Genomic DNA, 19951 nt, shown 5'->3' with positions numbered 1-19951 from the left:
AATGGCTATGAGTTACTTTATAAGATCTGCATGAGTTTCCTGACACATGAAAGAGTTTTCCAAATTCTTTAGGCCCACAAACATGAAAATTTCACAGAAACTCTGAAATATTAACAAAAAGGTGTTGCTTTCAAGGTGAGGATGTTTTCATTCAGTAGAGGGCAACTTTCTTCTGCACACTGTTTATATGGCACAGTAGTGACACTCAGGCAAGATGTTTGAAGCAATAGCTGCGTTTGTGCCCTTACGAGTTTACGACAGGCTGAGAGAAGTCTGTTTCCTTTAAATTGCTTTCCTGTAGAGATCTACCCTGTGCTTTATAACTGACCCCTTGGTGTTTTCCAGTGGTAAAACTGAGTGTCTCATTTGGAAAGGGAAATAGAAACCACTGACAGCTGGAAAAGAGGAGAAGAGTGTAATGGGGAAGGGAAGAGAAGGGAAGGGAAGGGGGAAGGGAAGGGAAGGGAAAGAGGGAGAGGAGAGGAGAGGAAAGGAGAGGAGAGGAGAGGAGAGGAGAGGAGAGGAGAGGAGAGGAGAGGAGAGGAGAGGAGAGGAGAGGAGAGGAGAGGAGAGGAGAGGAGAGGAGAGGAGAGGAGAGGAGAGGAGAGGAGAGGAGAGGAGAGGAGAGGAGAGGAGAGGAGAGGAGAGGAGAGGAGAGGAGAGGAGAGGAGAGGAGAGGAGAGGAGAGGAGAGAAGAGAAGAGAAGAGAAGAGAAGAGAAGAGAAGAGAAGAGAAGAGAAGAGAAGAGAAGAGAAGAGAAGAGAAGAGAAGAGAAGAGAAGAGAAGAGAAGAGAAGAGAAGAGAAGAGAAGAGAAGAGAAGAGAAGAGAAGAGAAGAGAAGAGAAGAGAAGAGAAGAGAAGAGAAGAGAAGAGAAGAGAAGAGAAGAGAAGAGAAGAGAAGAGAAGAGAAGAGAAGAGAAGAGAAGAGAAGAGAAGAGAAGAGAAGAGAAGAGAAGAGAAGAGAAGAGAAGAGAAGCAAAAAAGAGGAAAAGAGAATAGGATGGAAAGGGGGAAAAAAAGGAGAAAGGAGAAAAAATGAAAAAAAAAAAGAGAAAAAAGAAAAAAGTAGAAGAGAAAAAAAGAGGCAAAAGGGAAAATGCAAAAAGAAAAAAGAGGGAAAAAGAGGAGAAAAAGGGGAAATGAAATGGAGAAAAGGGGGGAAAAGATGGAGGGGGAAAAAAGTAGAAAAGAGGAAAAAAGGAAAAAGGACACCCGCTCCGCGCTGGCTGCCGTAAGCCCCGCTGAGCCCGGGGGGGTGGAAATTCTCTGCCTCCCCCCTCCCCTTCCTCCCCTGTAGGGAACGGCGATTGCCCGAAATGAAGCGAAGGAGGCGGCGGCGGGCGGCTCTGCCCTGTGTCCGTGGGGCCGTGCGTGCATCCCGGCGGTGATGTGCTGCACAGATGGGAGAAAAGGAGTACGTGCCTGTCTGATGTTGCGTGAAGAGATTACGTTAGTGGAAAATACCGGTTTAATAGAATCATATATGCGGCTGGTGCATTTGTAATGAATAGAAAGCCGATGCCGTTAATGCGGCATTAGCGCGGATTCAGCCCCTGGCACGGCTGATGCAGCCACCTGCAGAGCGCAGAGCTCCGAGGCGGACGGGGCTGCCACCTGCAGGCGGCAGCGGGCTCCGCAGTCACACGGCCCCGCCGGAGAGGCTCTAGGAACGGCTTCGGTTTAGGGCTGTGGAGCTGAAAAGGTCCAGGAGTATCTTTCATCCCCTCGTTGTTATCGGACGATCACTGCCCACCCTATGTTACAGATCGGCGCAAAGCCTCTCCACTTGGGAAACGTGCTGCTCATCCCTGCTATTGGTCTGTGTCGTGAACCTGTGGTGCTGGGAAGGCTGGGTGGAAGCCCTCTACCCTATTCTCAGCCATTTTGGCAGGCATTCAGTATAGGATGTCACCTGAGGCCTTTCTAAGGAGGTCTCTTGAAGTGACTACAAGCTCCCGATAGCAGGCTGTGCATGGCCAGGACAGCTGGGCCCTGGCTGAGGGGCTCAGGCAGTGTCAGACATTTCAGTGACAGTAAAACATCCAAAAGACCACAAGAATTACAGAGAAATTACATTGGTGTGTGGTTGCTACTAAGGTTTATTGACGGGTTTTTAATGTTACACGATGACTTAGAATTATTCAAACTTTACTTTGCTCAAAAAGTTTGTAATTGGAACACGGCTAATATTCTTTGTAAGGATCACGATTCTACAACTTCCTCTATACACAAAATACACTCTAAGAAAGAATATTTTACTAAGGGGTGTGAAATAAGAAAGAAAAGCCATATTTTATCTGACATATATAACAAATCACCTCTCTGTTGATGCAGCTCCATAGGTTGATTCAGTCTAGGGCTACTATGGGTAACCGTGTTTGTTCTTCCACAGTTTCACCAGGATTGGGTCCTTCACTTAAGTTGAAAAAGATCAAGATAAGCCACCTTACAGTCCCAGCTGTGGCTTCAGTAACAGCAGCATTTCCCTGGAGACAGTCTTTGTGCACGGAGTGAACAAGAGCCTCAAAGGGGAAAGCATCCATTTCTGAGGAGCTGCCAGTTTCTCAGCGATGCTTCTCAAGCACAACGCTGTGTTTCAAAACACAAACTGATAATTTGTTATTAAAAGCCTGGAGCAGCATCCCGTTGTGTCTTCTGAACATTAATAGAAAGGTTTTGGCTCGCAGTTTTATGGTTGTATGACATCATCTATCACATCTCTCTTCTGTACAAATATGTAAGGAAATATTCTCACAGAAAAGAACGAGTTACTGATTTCTAAGGCCGATAAGGAGATCTAACAAATCACTGTGAGCCTTAGAAAGCATAAGCTTTATAAATTCCTGCTTGAGCCAAGCTGATTAGCCAGGAGAAATGGAGCCAAAGAGAGCTCTTGGCTCAGAGTGCAGCCATGCAGGATAGGGCTCTGCAGGGTGGCTGTGCAGAGTGGGTGGAATACGGCTTAGAAAATAAAGCATTGTTTCCTCTACATTATTCTTAATTCTTGTCGATTCCAATGTGCTCTTTGGTTGCAAGTATTTAATCCTGACACACCAGGTTTTTAATGAGCTTCAGTCCACCAAATCTCAATGTTGCTAACAGTACACTAACGCTAACAGTACATTAAGCATATGCAGGCCCACAATAAATTCACAAGTAACATACGATGCCACTTCACACAGTTTCTTAAACAAAGTCATAGACTGAGAACTAAATTACAACACTCATCCAGATTGAAGGAATGTCAATATCCATGTACTTATTTTCAGCTGAGGAAATAGGATCATTATTTGCAGGCAGCAATTTAGGCACTGCTCCCGTCTCATTAGTCAGAAGAAAAGGACGTTTAATCTTAACGACAGGGAGTTTTGCAAAACACAAATCAATGACCGTAGTTTTTCAAAGAGCCAAATGTCAGGTAGCTTTCTGCTTCTCTCAGACAAGATGTTCATAGCGGAAATAGCCACAGGGTGTTTTAAAGGCTGTATTGAGTGGATACGTGATAGGAAAAAAGTGAGATTTCACAGAGTAGGGTTTTAGTGGGAGAGTGGCCTTTAATAGAAACCTGCAGTTGAAAGGAAGCACTTGAGCATGGGATTAGATAAGTACAAATATGGTGACAAACCCAGGCAGTAGATAGCTAATTAAAGGGGTCTTTAGTTCCTCATTGTGGAATTCTATAACTGTGCTTTGTAGACTCCTTCTTTGGGGCTGGAAATTTGTTTTCTATCACATAAACTCTGTTAGCATTTTCCAAAAGAGTGTGTAAGAACAGATGCTTATCTATTAAATACCAGCACATACTCTGGCATAACTAACTCTATATCTTCTTTTGCTTAAATGTTTTTCTCCCTGTGACTGTTCTGGCTTCATTTACATGGAGAAATGGCTGAAGGAGACAGATGTGACTTCCATTCAGTTGCAAGAAGAGATTTTGCTCAAGAGGCAGCCCATAACTGCACCAATCCTTTTACCTGAACTCATTTGCTTTTAGGATTCACAGATTTCACACTAACAAACAGGTTATCTCATTGAAGTTTCAGTCTCTGAAAGCAATACAGGCCATGAAAAGTGGCTTGGTTGCTTAATGTAAGGTAAAGCACTCTGGGGCTACTGAGAACAGTTCTGTATGGTTTATTTCTTGATTCCAAGTGATGATACAGAGTCATAGAATCACAGAATGGTTTAGGTTGGAAGGGACCTTTAAGATCATGTAGTTCCAACCCCCTGCTATAGGCAGGGACATCTCCCTCTAGACCAGGTTGCTCACAGCCCCATCCAGCCTGGCCTTGAGTGCTCCTAGGGTGGGGAATTCACTAAATCTTGTATAGTTCTTCTAAGATTCCTAAAATGTGAGTGATGTTAAACTTTTTTGTGGCTCTTCTCAATGCATGAACAGTAGTGTATTTTTCCTGTGCTCTGAAATTATGCTCAGAAACTGAGAATTCAAAGAGTGAGTAAGAAATGAAGTCAAGCATCTATGCCTGGTTCTACTGACTATTTTTGAGAGCTCAGATAAGTATGTAAGCAGCATGCTGTCACAAAACGAGAGAGGGTTGTAGCTGAGAATCAGTGATTAAAAGGCAATTATTTAGAATTACATTGTATGCTGAGCGATGTCAGGGATTATACAAGAAGCAATTCTACTGTCAAAGAACGAACACGCTTAAAAATTGATTTTACCAAAAAAACCCAGTTTGATGGCACTTGAGGCTTTGATAATACAATGGCTTCAATCTTTCTTCTTCCGACCCACGACCTTGTCCCAGCTTCTGTAGATCCCCAGGTAAGACTGCAGGAGCTGTACGATTTTTCTAGGAACCCAACTGATGAGACAAACACCAAGTCAGCTTCACTTAACGAAAATGAAGTGAAATAAAAAGGCACTGTACTAATAGAAATTCATAACACATGCACATTACTTCCAATGCTTGGCAATAACAAGTTTGGTATTCCCGTATTTGAAGTGGGGAAAATGAAGACAAAGCAAGCAGCTTCATGGAAAGCTCGGCATTGGTGGAGGTGGTTACTGGAAGCAGACAGTTCTAGTCCAGGCAATGCTCCCAGGGTACCATCCCGTGGAAATCTTTCTTTACTGAACTGTTGCTTCTATACTGTAAGTATATTATGGACAGAAGGTGTCAGAGGAATGCTGGCCCCTTAAACTGTTAAAAACTATCAAAACTGCTTCTTCATAACTGATTATGTATAGCTGGTTTGACTGCAGGGATGCTAAGTAAAGGAAGATTTTAACTAAATCTACTTGCTGATTTTGCAGGCATATGGGAAAGGAAAGAAGGAAATAATGGAAGATGGGAGATGTGTACTTACGTTCTTAAACCACAGAGGTGTAAAGTTGGAGGTATAAACAGATAGAACTTTTCCTTTCGAACTGCATCCACAATCCTGCGGGCTATATACTCTGGCTCATAAATAGGAAGTAAGATTGGGTGTCTAATGAAACAAGAAGCAAAGCATTACGGAATTGCAACCTAACACAGAAATAATTCCATGCAAGAATTTCTCTACTCCCCATTAAACAGCCCTGGAAAGCAGTCTCCAATACTGCTTGTTCCTTCTATGATAAAAATTTGGTGATGTTGAGAATTTTAATGACAGATGAATAACTTTTGTGCAAGCCCAGCTCAGGCCCTACTGAAGTTAATGCCCACATTGACTGTGGTATTGAAAAATTTCAACTCATCTGTGATTTATGATGTTCTGTCACCTCTTTCTTTCCTATTGTAGATGGTGGGTTGGCAGCTAAATAAACAGGACTGGGCCTGTTTACAGCCAGGAGCTCTGTATAATACATGCCTCTACAGGATGATGAGTGGTGGGTGCAGGAACAGAGTGCTGAGAAACCAAGACTGCTTGCTCTTCACTGCTGCAATGGCTGAATCGGTGCCTGCAGCCTCTCCTGTCACTAGAACATGGCAACATAGATACACAGCTGTTCTCAGAGAAGTACAGTACCTGCACTGTTAATGAGAGGTGACAAATATCCTGGCAGCCATAACTGTAATGTCAGTACCAAAATTACATGGGGCAAAGTACATTAGCAGTGCCCATTCTAATGAAAAGTGAGTTTGCCTAAAATACTGCCACGTATCTCTAACCGTTCCCTGATTTCAAGGTCATTGCACAGACTCTGATGCATGTCAGCTATTAACTGTGTGCAAACTTTGGATTCCTCAGCAAAGAGACACAGTTGTGTGTGTGCCAAATACTAAATTAAAAACAAGTCAACCTTATGAGAGCTAGAGACTGTATACGGCATATCTAGTGACTGGTGATGACTTTTTACTTACGAAACAATATATAATGTAAGTTTTACTTACTCGGTTTCAATACCTCTGATTAATTCAGTATTCACAAAAAAAGGGCAAACGATTGTGGTTTTAATGCCGGTTTTTCCTGCTTCGTGCAGTTCTGAATCAATGGCTTCCATCATTCCAATGATTGCGAATTTACTAGCAGAATAATCTGAAACAGAGAAACAGAGAAACTTACAAAGTATCTCAAAACCACCACAGTATTACTTACTGAACTTAAAGTTTTGTAACACTACTTACAACCTTGTAACAAACAATCTAAACATGCACAGCTACCGCATAGAACGTCATAACACTTGGATAGACAAGTCGTAGGCCTAGGTCATTGGCCTTATGGTTAAATGATATCTAACCCGATGATCATAGGTGGCAAATATATACCAAAATAACACCATCAACTAGGAGAAGAAACAAAATGCTGTTTCTGAGTTTTAAATATGTCAGTGCATACAGCTTAAGTCAAGCATCTCTGAGATCTTTAGGAGAAGGTAATGTCATGAAGACAGGATTATTAATAGCATTTGTTGACACTAACCTGACAATCTGTAGGTTCCCCAGATTGCTGCTGCACTGGCCATGGTGACCAGGTGTCCACGATTGCAGGCGATCATGGCAGGAAGGAAGGCTTTGCAAGTCTGAGAGACATATAAAAAACACCATTACAGATAGATGTGTCAAAAACATCGCATTCCAAATTAGATTTTACAGTTTAATTTACTTTACTGTATTATTAAAAATGATGAAGTTTTTGTTTTCTCTGTGTGCGGGTTCCTCACAGTTCATGTAGTCTGACTATTAGTAAGGATTTGGTACACAAGAGGGAGCTAGAAGCCAACACATCAGTAGGGACTTCAGCTGGCTACAGGCCCTGCTTGTAAACGACTTCCTTGCAACTCTGGGCCTCATACTGCCGTGATGGTTAGTACTAATTATATAAGGATGACAGTAGTGCTTTACGAGACGGAAGAGATGAAAAAGGATAGGAGTAGTTACGGATTTTTTTTCAATGGCTGAGTTGTACTGCAGTGTGTGCTCCACTCCAGTTATGTGCCTGGTATGCGCTTATCTGGTTGAGGAAGCCCACAGTCACTGTCCTCCTACTCTGTGTCTCCTCAAACCTGCCAATAACATCTCCCCCAGCACCTTCGCCTTGGGTATGTGGAAAAATGAGGCACTGTGGACTGGAAAATGATTAGATGATTTTGCCTGCAATGATTTTGCACTGAGGAATGCCATTTAGCGTGGGATTTATGGCACTATGTTCTTAGATGAAAGCTGCCTGCTTAGGCAAATGAACTACAGCTGCAAGAGGGGCAAGGGTAGCACTCACTCACAGAGAAACCTTGGGGACAACTGAGACTCCAGATAGCAGTGAATTCCCTCAGAGAGAAGAAAACAAAGTAAAGATAACCCATACTGTTAATATCAGTTTTCTATGTACATCAAGAAGACACTGACTAGGAATGAAAACACAACCTGAAGTCTGACACCAACACATGCAGCATGGTGTTGTCTCCTTCAGTGCTAGACAATGCTCTCTTGTGCCTGCAAGCATTAGGGGTAGTGGAGTTAGCAGCCACAGAGTCAGCAGTAGCTTCAGCTATAGCAGTGACAGAAAGAACATGCTTCACAGTACAGGTAAACAAAGACTACGTTTAGCAGGTTGCTCAGGCACATTTTTGTGCATGTTACTGAGAGACAGTGGAGCAAAGTGTCAGTGTGATGTGTGTCCAACTGCAGGATGACTAAAAGCAGGAATCCCCTTCCCTTCCCTTCCCTTCCCTTCCCTTCCCTTCCCTTCCCTTCCCTTCCCTTCCCTTCCCTTCCCTTCCCTTCCCTTCCCTTCCCTTCCCTTCCCTTCCCTTCCCTTCCCTTCCCTTCCCTTCCCTTCCCTTCCCTTCCCTTCCCTTCCCTTCCCTTCCCTTCCCTTCCCTTCCCTTCCCTTCCCTTCCCCAAACTGGGTGTTCCAGTTTGCTGAAATACTTGACTGTGCATTTCAGGCCCTCAGGAAAGAAAAATATACGTTACCCAAACTTGAGCCAGGAAGTTGACTTTCAAGGTTTTTTCAAAAAGATCATCTGGAATGTCAAGAAACTTTGTGGAATGCAGTATGCCGGCATCATTGACTAGAATAGTAACATCCCCGACTTCTCTTCTAACCTGAAGTAAAAATGAATAAATAAATGAATTAAAAACAAACAAACAAAAAGAAGTATTAGAAAGCATCCTTGCTTTCTGTGCTTCATTTATGGATAAAGTTTAGTGACTGTTCAATTCATGAACATACCTGAAAAGATATTGGTAGAATTAACAACAATTCAAAACCTTAACACTAGTTCAGGAATCTGAACAAGCTCTTTAAGTTTCTACCTGTAGGTCAGTCTGTGCCCATCAAGTGCTGCAGGGTGAGACCTGGTTAATGTGTCTGGAGGCTGAGAATTATCTGAGTGCACAAAATAGTTTGAGTTCTCTTGTTTTATCAGAACAAAGATCACTTCTCTCAAAATATCACCATCAATGGAAAATTCCAACAGAGGTATTACTTACACGATCTTAAACTGAACATTCTGATGCACGTCTTTCCAGGAAGCAGTCAGCATTTATGGGAACGGGGAATTAAAGCCAATTCAAAATGTTATTTTTAAAAAGATATTTCATCTTGGTAAATTCTTAATTCTTTTTTGTGGTGTTTTTTTTTTCTTGCAGGAAGGGCATTCTGGAAGAATGGCAGTTTGATCTGTGGTATCATTTTGAATAAGGATTAAGTATTACATTTAATTGCTGATCAGAAGTTGCTCAACTGATTCTGCAACTTGCTGGGAGGTGGTAACATATTAAGATCTTAAGAATGTTGAAATAATTGGAATTCTTTTTATGGACTGCAGTGGTAGGAGTAGTAATAAGAGACATACACAGTGAGGATAACGTGACCTGTAATACTCAAATAATTGGCAAAGATCTTCTTCCTTGAGCACTGTGGGTCAACACAGGCCAGAATGTGCTCATCTCCGCAGACGTGTTATTATGATAGATACATCCTTGGTCACACTGTGCAAGTAGTATTATGAAACCACTTGTGGTTCTTAACCTCTACCACCATCAGCTCCAACAGAAATTATTTTTCCATGTAAAGCTGCTGGATGTGCCCCCAAGCGCTGTTAGCAGGTACAAGTAGTAGAATACCTTGAGCATGGGAACTGCAGTTCTGGATACATACAGGGCAGGGGAAGGGAGTTACCATGAAGGAATAGTGGAAACAAAGCATTAGGGACTGATCACAGCTCACATTCCATCCCCTGTGCTGCTCAGGGGAAGAGACAGAAGGGGTTGAATGGGGCAAGGTGTTTGTAGTCTGCTACAAAGGGATCTCCCCCCTTACAATGTTCCATTGCTTTTTTTGTTGTTGTTTCTTGATATCTTACAGAAATTTAGAAGCCCAGCAAATTAATTCATAAGGTCAATCTCTGCCATATACCACACTTCTAATATAAAAGAAGTTGACACTTCAAAAGTGATATGGGAGATGTGTAAGCCTCAGTAGAACAGACTAAACTCAGTTACTTTACAACAAAAATAGTTTAAGCTCCATCTAGAAGTTACTTGTCAATAAGAGAACAACCATCACCTCCCTTTACTGAATAAATAGTTTCTAAGATTCCAGGTCTAAAAAAAGCAGAAAATCACAAGCAAGAAGGAAAACCAGCATCCAGAAGCTGCAACTTACCTTGTCTGCCTGTTCATAGACCTCCTCCCTATTGCTGCAGTCACAGTAGTAGGCAAACACTTGTTTAGCTCCTTTTTCTTTGGCTAATCTGACTGTTTCTCTGTTACCTTCTTCATCAATGTCCCAGAGAACCAAGGTTGCTTCCAAAGGAGCAAAATGTAGGGCAATCTGCCTTCCAATCCCATTTGCAGCTCCAGTAATAAGCACTATTTCTCCAGCAAAAGATTTTTTACATGGAGGAAATATGAACTGGAAGAAACTTTTGAAGAGTATAAACACGGATAATGTCAGGAACTTCAGAGTCTTCAGGATGCATCTGAACATGATTATTCAGGCACAAAGATTGCTCTTCTGTTTTAAAAACCTAGAAATACAACATCACATCGGCACTTAAAAGCACTGAGATATCACCTAGTTAAAGAGACTGAGTTTCAAAGAGCTATTTCATTTACACTGTTCTTTTGCATAAGTACAAAATATATCTAAAGACTTGTTTTGTGAAAGCTGGCAGCTTCTTGCCTGTAGGATTAAGGCAAGTATCATCTGCTAGATCCTACAATCCAGATGCTTCATTCCAGAGCCCTCAATATTATTTCAGATTTTTAGGCTTATGAGCATGCATCTTGTACATGTATGCTGTGGCAACATCTCTAGAGTACTTTGCTTTCACAGTGAGTTGATTTAACTGAAGAAAAAAAAGACTGAAAATACTGGGATGATTTCAGCCTTAGAAAGTATAATTTTGCTCCTCAGCATAAAATGAGATTTGCTGTTTCAGAAAGCAGGCAAGGTATCCGTGAGGCATATGCTTTCAAAATGACATAGCATATTTTTATTTGTGAGCAAATGACCAATATGCTGAAAAGCATGACCCTACAGGTTAGAATCTTGGTATTTTATCTCATATTTTGACCAGACCTTCTCCTGTACTGTACCCAGCAGCTTTTTCATGGTAATGTTTGATTTACTGACACATATTTATTGCATTCTGTCAAATAGGCAAAAAAGGTCAAAGATCCACGTTGAATTTTGTTTTTTGCATGATTATTTCTCAAAACAGTGAAAAGAAAAAGATTTTCCAGACTGAACAGAGCAGCAACCAAGAAAAACAAAAGCCTTTGCCTCCCCAGAGAGTCACTTCTAGGAATCATCCACGATCAGGAAGGGTGAAGGGCTCAGGCCTTTCCCAGGCACACGCCATGCCACCTCCCACAACCCATGGGCTGCTGAGTGACAGATACTCAGTGTGCCAGCACTACTGAGGCTCAACTTATTAAGAGGACAGCTGCCTTAGACAGCACGCTGTATTTTCAACTGGAACAACAAAGCTCATCCCCAGGCCCTTCACCAGCCTCCCACCTGTCTTCCACCACCCCAGAGTGGCCCTGTCTGCTGGGGTGTAGCCCCATGTACCCTGCACCCCTCTGCTTGCCAGGTTCCATCCCCATGCCCCATGCTCACCGTTGCTGCCCAGCTGCCTTGCTTACACCCTCTGTCTGGTGTGCCCTCAGACCCACGACCCAGTCAAGTCCTGCCTTCCTGGGCTTGGCTTGGTGGATTGGGATGGATGAGCCCGGGGCAGTCTGGCCTGGTGCTTGCAGTGAGGATGAATATCTCTCATCCTGTCCTAATGATACACAAGCATGCTGTCACACAGCCTTCCTGGCCCAAAATGCAATGGATGGCCCTGAGTCATGGCATCTTGCTCAGGGCTTACAACAATCCTGGCCAAGAGCTTGGAGATTGCTCTCCACGTGCTGCCTTTCCTCACTCTGCTGTGGACTGGCTGTAGGCATGAAATGAAGTGCTGCTTCTTTTGTAACACAAACAACTAATCTCCAGCTTGCTCATTTGCTGGACTGGGAATGGGAATAAAAAGGGAGGCACTAATCATAAATGTCTCCATATAAAACAGTAAAACTGACTGTCATTGCTTCACACTTTCAAGATGAGAGTTGTGGTTCCTTAGTTTTTCACACAGATGTTAGCCAGCTTTAAGCCCACAAGCCTGCACTGCTGTCATGTCAGTATACACACACACACACACACACACACACACACACACACACACACACACATATATTTATTTTTGCAAGAAGAGAAAGACTGAATAAAAATCAGCATTTTTACTGAGCTTTCACACTCGTGCTTTTTTCTGTTATCTTCTCAGTCTGTCATGACCACTGTGACATTTTCCACACACTGGTTATATAAAAAAGCAAATAAAGAGGGCAGTACTCTTCGCACTTTGCATTTTGAGTAAGTGATACTACAGGTCTTGCTCATAGGGAAGCTGTTCAAATGGATTTGAAGGGAGTCAAGGTGTGCTCTCATTCAGATACTTCTGTTGCAAAAGCAATTGAGATCTTGGATTACAGTTTATGAGTAGTCAGTGGACATTCTTCATTTCTGCCACTAAGGGTAACAGAAATTAATGTGATTTGAAGTCACGCTTGTAAATAAAGTAGAAAATCCTACACTGTCATTTCTAACACCGTTTGTATAGGAGGTTTGTACTTCAATGCACAATTAGTTGCTGCATATTCTGTTTAGATCCCCCCAAAAGGTGAAACTGATGTACAGTCTTCAGCGCTGAAGACAGAATCTCAAAGGCTCAGTGCAGCATAGTTCCCAGCGAGAAGATAATGTGTGCAACGTAAGTGGCTAAGCTAACTTGGAGCACATGTTCTGCTGTAACCAGCAATTACAAAAGAAATGCAACTGGTTATGGGACAGGAAGGTGAAATGATTCAGAGCTGAATTCCTGGTTATGAAACAAACCAGTGGAGAGACTTGTTTACTAGGACAAGGCTTCAAAGCAAACTGTCATTAAGGACTTGTGTTTCAACCAGAGCTTTGCAAGCCTTAAGGTAACTGCAGCATACCTTTTAGAAAGCATGTGCTCACACAAGTATGCAAACACACAGCTTTCCTGCTCTTAACACTGACCATCCAGATGTCATTCCATACATAGTCAAGACTAGAATGATCATGAAATCACAGAATTGCAGGGGTTGGAAGGGATCCCAAGAGATCATTGAGCCCAAACCCCTACTAAATCAGGTACCCTACAGTAGGTCATGTAGATAGGAGTCTAGAAGGGTCTTGAATATCTCCATAGAAGGAGAATCCACAGCCTCTCTGGGCAGCCTGTTCTAATACTCTGTCATTTGGTGATTAATAACTTAATATCTAAATTAGAGGCTTAAGTGCAGTGAGGGAGGGTTCAACAAGTGACAAGGAAGTTTGAGGATAACCTGTGTTCTTAGGATAGGTTGCATTCTGCTCACCACGAGGTAGATTTGATTGCTTTTTTAGAAACTGATTAAACATCTGGAAACCATGAACATGTAAGGGTTTTTGTCTCCATCTATTGTCAAACAGAAACTTATTCTTCTGGCTGCTGTATGCATGGCAACTTCTCTATAGTCTCAGACTTCCCTTTTTGTACCGTGAACTTCGAATGGCTTATACCAAAAACTCCAGCTCATAAATGGTTTTAAAAATACAATAATTAAAATTTCTACAGTATTTGAGTGCATTAAAAAAACAAAACAAAACAAATAATGCTACAGCCGGTGTAGCCAAGTGCATAGTTCTATGAGAGGTATTTTTCTTATTGATTTTCCTGTAATGAAACTTCAGAAGGCTGAAGTTCTGCCTTATTATTTTTTTTAATCTTTGTGTTACTGAGAAGGTGAAGGTGTTTATTTGTAAACAGGTGAGGTGAATGGTATCAAGATGTATCTTGACCTCTGAGCTGCAACATATATTCTAATTAATATTAATAAGTAATAATGATTATTTTATTCTGCAGCCATTAATGCCTGGTTATTAATTATGTATGAGCATATTAATAAAGCATTCATATATTATCAGTATTTAAAACTTTAAAAAGTACTGCCAAAAATAAATTTTAAAAGAAAAGGATTTAGTAGGATGAAATTACTTTGTTAAAGTGGTTGATGAATAGCTATTTTACTAGAAAGCTGGATGACTTGCATTTGTCTTTTTAGAACGTAACCATTCACATGCTGCAAAGTGTAAAGGACCACAATGATCATCTGGTTTCAACCCCCCTGCTATGTGCAGGGTCACCAACCACCAGACCAGGCTGCCCAGAGCCACATCCAGCCTGGCCTTGAATGCCTGCAGGGATGGGGCATCCACAGCCTCCTTGGGCAATCTGTTCCAGTGCATCACCACCCTCTGAGTGAAAAACTTCCTCCTAATATCTAACCTAAACCTCCCCTGTCTCAGTTTAAAACCATTCCCCCTTGTCCTATCTCTATCCATCCTCATAAACAACCATTCCCCTTCCTGTTCACATGCTGCCTTCAAGTACTGGAAGACAATAGTGAGGTCTCCCTGGAGCCTTCCCTTCGTGCTAAGCAATCCCAGTTCTCTCAACCTTTCTTCATAGTAGAGGTGCTCCAGCCCTCTGATCATCTTAGTGACCCTCCTCTGGACCTGCTCCAAGAGCTCCACATCCTTCCTGTACTACAGATGGGGCCCCACAAGAGCTGAGTAGAAGGGGACAATCACCTCCCTCTTCCTACTGGCCACTTCTTTTTTAATGCATCCAAGAACACAGCTGGCCTTCTGGGAAAAGGAAAAGTTCATTTCAGCAAGCTACTAGTGTTCAGTGATGTTTGTGAAATGAAGTTCAAATAAGTCCAGGGTTGTGAGGACTTGGGCAAAAAGTATATAACATTGATCTGTGACTGATTTAAGAGTAACTCACGAATGCATACAAAGTAAAATATGGGAATCCCTTATTACAGAGCATATGCAACAACCTTAACTCTGTAGGTCTTCTCTACATATTTTAGCCTTTAGTAGGGTAGAGAAGACTCAAGTTGTCTCCCCAGTAGCTGCATCAAAACATGCTTTTGATCCATAGAGGTAACAGGTGTCCTGAAATTTCACCAGACATCTAAAACGTATCCTAAAAGAAATCAAAGTGGTGGCGTTATTAATTCATCAGAATGAAATTAGTGCTTCATCACAAACTTGATATATGGCAGGTAAGTTTTTTTTTTCTAACAGCTTTGACCAAAACCCAAGACTACAAGAGAGCACCCAGGGGGGACTAAGATCCACAGTGAAGCCAGTCATTTTTGACTCAAGATGAAGCTGATAGGGATAGGAGGGAGGTGTCCCCATACCTTATAAACATAAAGACAAAGCTCACAGAACTTTTTTATTTTATTCTGGATCTAAGCATGATCCTTCCAACAGCAATAGGAAACTACTGGATCAGGATCTCCTTTCCTACCTTTTTTTTCCCCGCTAATAGTTTCAATATACTTCATCACACAGATAGCCAAACTGAATTAATTTCTAATCCATATGTTGAAGTGAAAACCATGAGATGCTGTATGAAATTGCTGTTGCAGTACTGCTGGGGCATGATCCAGAAGATGGGTTAATTATGGGCTACTGTGGTTATGGAAAGATTTATGTTTCTCCTAGGCAACAAAACAAGGCTTTTACTATTGTAAAGATGAATTTCAGCCATCCTACTATGAGCCTACAGAGATTTTGTTTCTCAGACATCTACAGCACTGTAGGCATGCCTTGGCAGACCCATGTACGCCACAAGCATCTTCCAAACTGCTGCAGTATATCCCTACCCAGCACCTAGGCTGTGCTCCTGATGACATGGTGCTACCCACATGTGGTATCTATGATAGTATCTTTGTATCTGGCGCAAGTTAACCTGGGCGCCAAGGCTTGTCAGCCACTTACCCTCAGGGAAAATATCCAGCTGATAGTACTCTTCCTGAAGAAGAGGGCACAAAGCATTAAGCTAGTCACTGTTGTCCCTGAAGGCTCTTAAAGGATTTAAGCTACAGAACCCCAAATCCCTAGAAATGTATGCCATTTGAAAAAGAGCTTCTGTTCACTGTGCTCTTCACAAGAAAAAATGAACAGAAACCTTTCCAACAGGACTGGGCAGAGGACAAAATTATAACATTTTCTCATGTATACTGGCAGGTCAAAAAGAAAGGTGGCTTTACTTCCCAGGTTGAAATGATCACATTCTCCAGAAGTAGTAGCTGGGGAGGAGAATGGTGTCTTTTGTAAGTTATTCAGACATACAGATTACTTTCTCATGTAGTCTGGCTAGCTCTGGCTAGTAAAAGGTTGAGGGAACTGGGCTTGTTTGCTTTGAAAAAAAGAAGCCTCTGGAGAGACCTCATTGTGGCCTTCCAGTATTTGAAGGGAGTATACACAGGAGGGGATACGTCTGAGGGTGGATAGAGATAGGACAAGGGGGAATGGTTTTAAACTAAGATGGGAGATTTAGGGGACAGATTTAGGGCTTTAAACTAAAACAGGGGAGGTTTAGGTTAGATATTAGGAGGAAGTTTTTCACTCAGAAGGTGGTAACACACTGGAACAGGTTGCCCAAGGAGGCTGTGGATGCCCCATCCCTGGAGGCATTCAAGGCCAGGCTGGATGTGGCTCTGGGCAGCCTGGTCTGGTGGCTGGTGACCCTGCACATAGCAGGGGGGTTGAAACTGGATGATCATTGTGGTCCTTTTCAGACCAGGCCATTCTGTGATTCAACGATTCTATAACTTTTTCAAATAGTATTCACTGCCCCATGATTAAGTGAAAAGACTGGTATTATTTATGACTGTGGGATGATCTTTTTTCTTTAATTCTTTGTATCTTGAATAGTAACTGACTTGATTATTTCAATATTGCTTGTTTCTTTGTGTATGAATACAATGGACAATTGAATGTACTCCTGAAAAATTTGTCTTTCCTTTTGTATACTGAAAAATTAGTTCTTATGTTAATGACACTCTGGTTGAGGAATACCGAAGTGTGTTTGTCGATTTTTATTTTATTTTTTTGAGTGTGATTGTACCCAGTGGATCTGTTCTTCTGTAGAACAGTGACGGGCAGAAGGAGGGGAAAGTCAGTATTGCTGCACAGGAAGGACTTCAGTTTTGAGACTGGGTTCTCTGAACTGGATTCTTGATTCAAACAACAGTGAGACAGTACAGAACAAAAGGCAAAAGGGATGTGCTGATGGATATCTGGGCACTTAGGAAAACATTGCTGTGTTTTATAGGAGTTGGAGCTTTCTCAAGGCATGACCTTTAACTACCAAATAGTCTGAAAAACACCAAACAAAAAATAATGATGCAAGGAAGCAGTGAAACCAGGAAACCAGGACAACTGGAGTGTACTAACAATGATCCACAGATCACCTCAAAACTATACAGTAATTTAAGGGACAGGTATCTTCAGCAGTGAGGGCTATTACTCCGAAAATTATTTTCTGGGAAGTATTTCTATTTACCTACTGCTGTGCTTACCTATTTTGCCTCAGATTAACATCAGTGATTTAATTGCTCTTTTCATTAAGATGTCGAGAAAACTGATGATGGTGTTCAGGTTTCCTTGAACAAGGCAGAAGAGCAGCTACAACAGCATGTCCTGTCTCTCTTGTCTAGGCCTCATCAGTGAATTTAACCTCTTGAGGATAGACAGGAGTTGATGCTAGAACAGCAAAAGTTGGAGCTGTATGTTTAAAAGCTGTTGGTGGGATCTACATGCTGTGAACAGTCATGATGCAATGAACAGACTTATTTTACATAGTGCTGGTGAAATTTCTTATCTCTAAGGGATTACTGGGTAATTCAGAGGGAGAAACTGGTACTATTCCTCATCTAGTCCAAGAGCCCCATTCAAGGAATTCTGCTCTCTTCTGCTATGGAAAAACTCAGTATGGTACATATCTGTGAGCAAAATATCTCCTGTGTCCTGAAGCTGCTGATCCAAATTTTAAGTTATGCGTGGGTTCCCATAATGGTTCTTTACTTTGGCTAGTTTCCACTACTTCAGTTCAAATGGAGGCTGACAGCTTTTTTTTCTGACTGACAGGAAAAGAATGAGTTAATTGCCTTCTAAGAATGACTTTGTCACATTAACTGTGTCATTAGCTGTCACAGCATACTGTATTAATGAAAAGTACAATAAAACCGCATTCGTCTTCCAAGTATTTTTCTAGATGAGGAAATGCAATGCAGTGGAAATTTCAGCCCCATTTTGCATACTTCTCAGCTAGTTATTCACAGAGATGAAAACGGAAATCTGGAGAAACGTGCAAGGCCCACTGGAAAACCTTCTTATACTGCAGATCATGACAGAAAAATGCAACTATCTATATTTTAAGAAATTCTTATGTGACTTATCTGACTCAACTGCTTTTATGAGATTCACCTGTCATTTAGGCTTCTGTTGCCATTGCCTTTTCGCTGTGAGTGAAAAAAAAACAAAACATTACCTAAATAACTGTTTTAGAATGTTTTCAGAGGCATTAAATCAAAGATCCGCATTGGAGTATAGGAACAGCTTTCATAATTCAGTATGCTGTAATTTTCAATAGATTGTAGTCACAGTGATCTCTGGTCAGAGGTCGGCACGTAGACCCCAGTGCAAGCCTGGGTGCACAACAATGCAGACATTGTAATGCTCCTGGAAAATAAACTGTTGCACAATCTTTTAGAAACACTCAATGAGCGTCTGGAAAATACTGTGGCAAGAAAAAGGAATGGCAGAAAGGCAAGAGGCAAAGATCATGTATGCTCATACACGCATAAGAGCTTTGCTTATGAAGAAAGGTTGAGGGAACTTGACTTGTTTAGCTTGGAGAAGAGAAGGCTCTGGGGAGACCTCATTGTGGCCTTCTAATTCTTGAAGGGAGCATATAAACACAAGGGAAATAACTGTTTATGAAGATAGATAGTGATAGGACAAGGGGGAATGGTTTTAAGCTCAGATGGGAGGTTTAGGTTAGATATCAGGAGGAAATTTTTCACTCAGAGGGTGGTGATGCACTGGAGCAGGTTGCCCAAGGAGGTTGTGGATGTCCCATCCCTGGAGGCATTCAAGGCCAGGCTGGATGTGGCTCTGGGCAGCCTGGTCTGGTGGTTGGCAACCCTGCACATAGCAGGGGGGATGAAAGCAGATGGTCATTGTGGTCTCCTTCAACCCAGGCCATTCTGTGATTCATACACAAAAAAACACGGGTATCTAAGAGAATGTTTAGCATTGACAATCCTCATACAAGGGTATGCCAGACTTCTCCCTGGGGAAGCAATATAGTGCAGTGCTTTTAACAAAACATTTAGCACATTGATGTTCTTTTGCGATGACCTGTTAACTCTGAGAGATTTCATTGTGTGGTTTCAGCAGGGCTTTACAGTAAATGCTCAATTTAGGTAAAGTCACAATCTAATTAAACAAATTCACTCTGTATCCCTGCTGGGCTGTTTAAGATTTGTCTGTCAAATATCTCTAAGCAATTTTGTTTTCTATAGCAACAGTTAATTGGATATGTAACTGTCAGTGTGCTTTAAATGAGGCTGATGGGATTAGTAATTGAATGCTTGGATTAATGACTTACAGCTGGCTTTGCTGCCCTGTTTGTTGTTTACAGCGGGGTTCAGGATAGCTCCCCAGCCTGAGCAGGCAGGGGGAGTAGTGGGCTGTAACTGCAATACACTTGTGATACAATCTTCTTTTTCCCAGGCTGAGCAGACCCAGGTTACCCAGCCTTCCCTCATACAGGAGATGGTCCAAGCCTTTTTTCATCTTTGTGTCCCTCCACTGGACTCATTCTAGGAGATCCCTGTCTTTTTTGATAATACTTAATAGTTTAATAATAATTATTTCAGCATACTGAATTAGAACATATTTGTGTCACAAATATTCTATCTGGGGAAGCGTTATCTGCAACAGTGAACATTTATAATTTCTTGTATTTCTGAAATGCTTATAAACAATTATAAAGTATTATACCCACAAATAATTATGAAGTAATTGTTGTAATAACATTTTTATAGTTATTTATATTTATTGTGTATTG

At 41.7% G+C, this 19951-nt stretch overlaps 1 protein-coding gene across 1 annotated transcript; it reads right to left on the bottom strand.

The window, feature by feature from the left end:
- Positions 1-2081: 2081 nt before the first annotated feature.
- On the bottom strand, positions 2082-11588 carry LOC107310166 (epidermal retinol dehydrogenase 2-like). The gene is made up of 7 exons (XM_015855574.3): positions 11521-11588; positions 10060-10423; positions 8364-8495; positions 6871-6970; positions 6342-6486; positions 5332-5454; positions 2082-4826 (listed from the first exon to the last, which is right to left on the bottom strand). The coding sequence occupies exons 2-7, from the start codon at positions 10381-10383 to the stop codon at positions 4733-4735; spliced, it is 918 nt and encodes a 305-aa protein (XP_015711060.2). The 5' UTR covers positions 10384-10423; positions 11521-11588; the 3' UTR covers positions 2082-4732.
- Positions 11589-19951: the final 8363 nt, after the last annotated feature.

The sequence above is a fragment of the Coturnix japonica genome, chromosome 2 (assembly GCF_054131305.1).
Source record: "Coturnix japonica strain WE chromosome 2, WE-NBRP24, whole genome shotgun sequence".
Classification (NCBI taxonomy): domain Eukaryota; kingdom Metazoa; phylum Chordata; class Aves; order Galliformes; family Phasianidae; genus Coturnix; species Coturnix japonica.
Note: the sequence above shows the minus strand (reverse complement) of the source record. Positions and strands in the feature narration are given on the sequence as shown.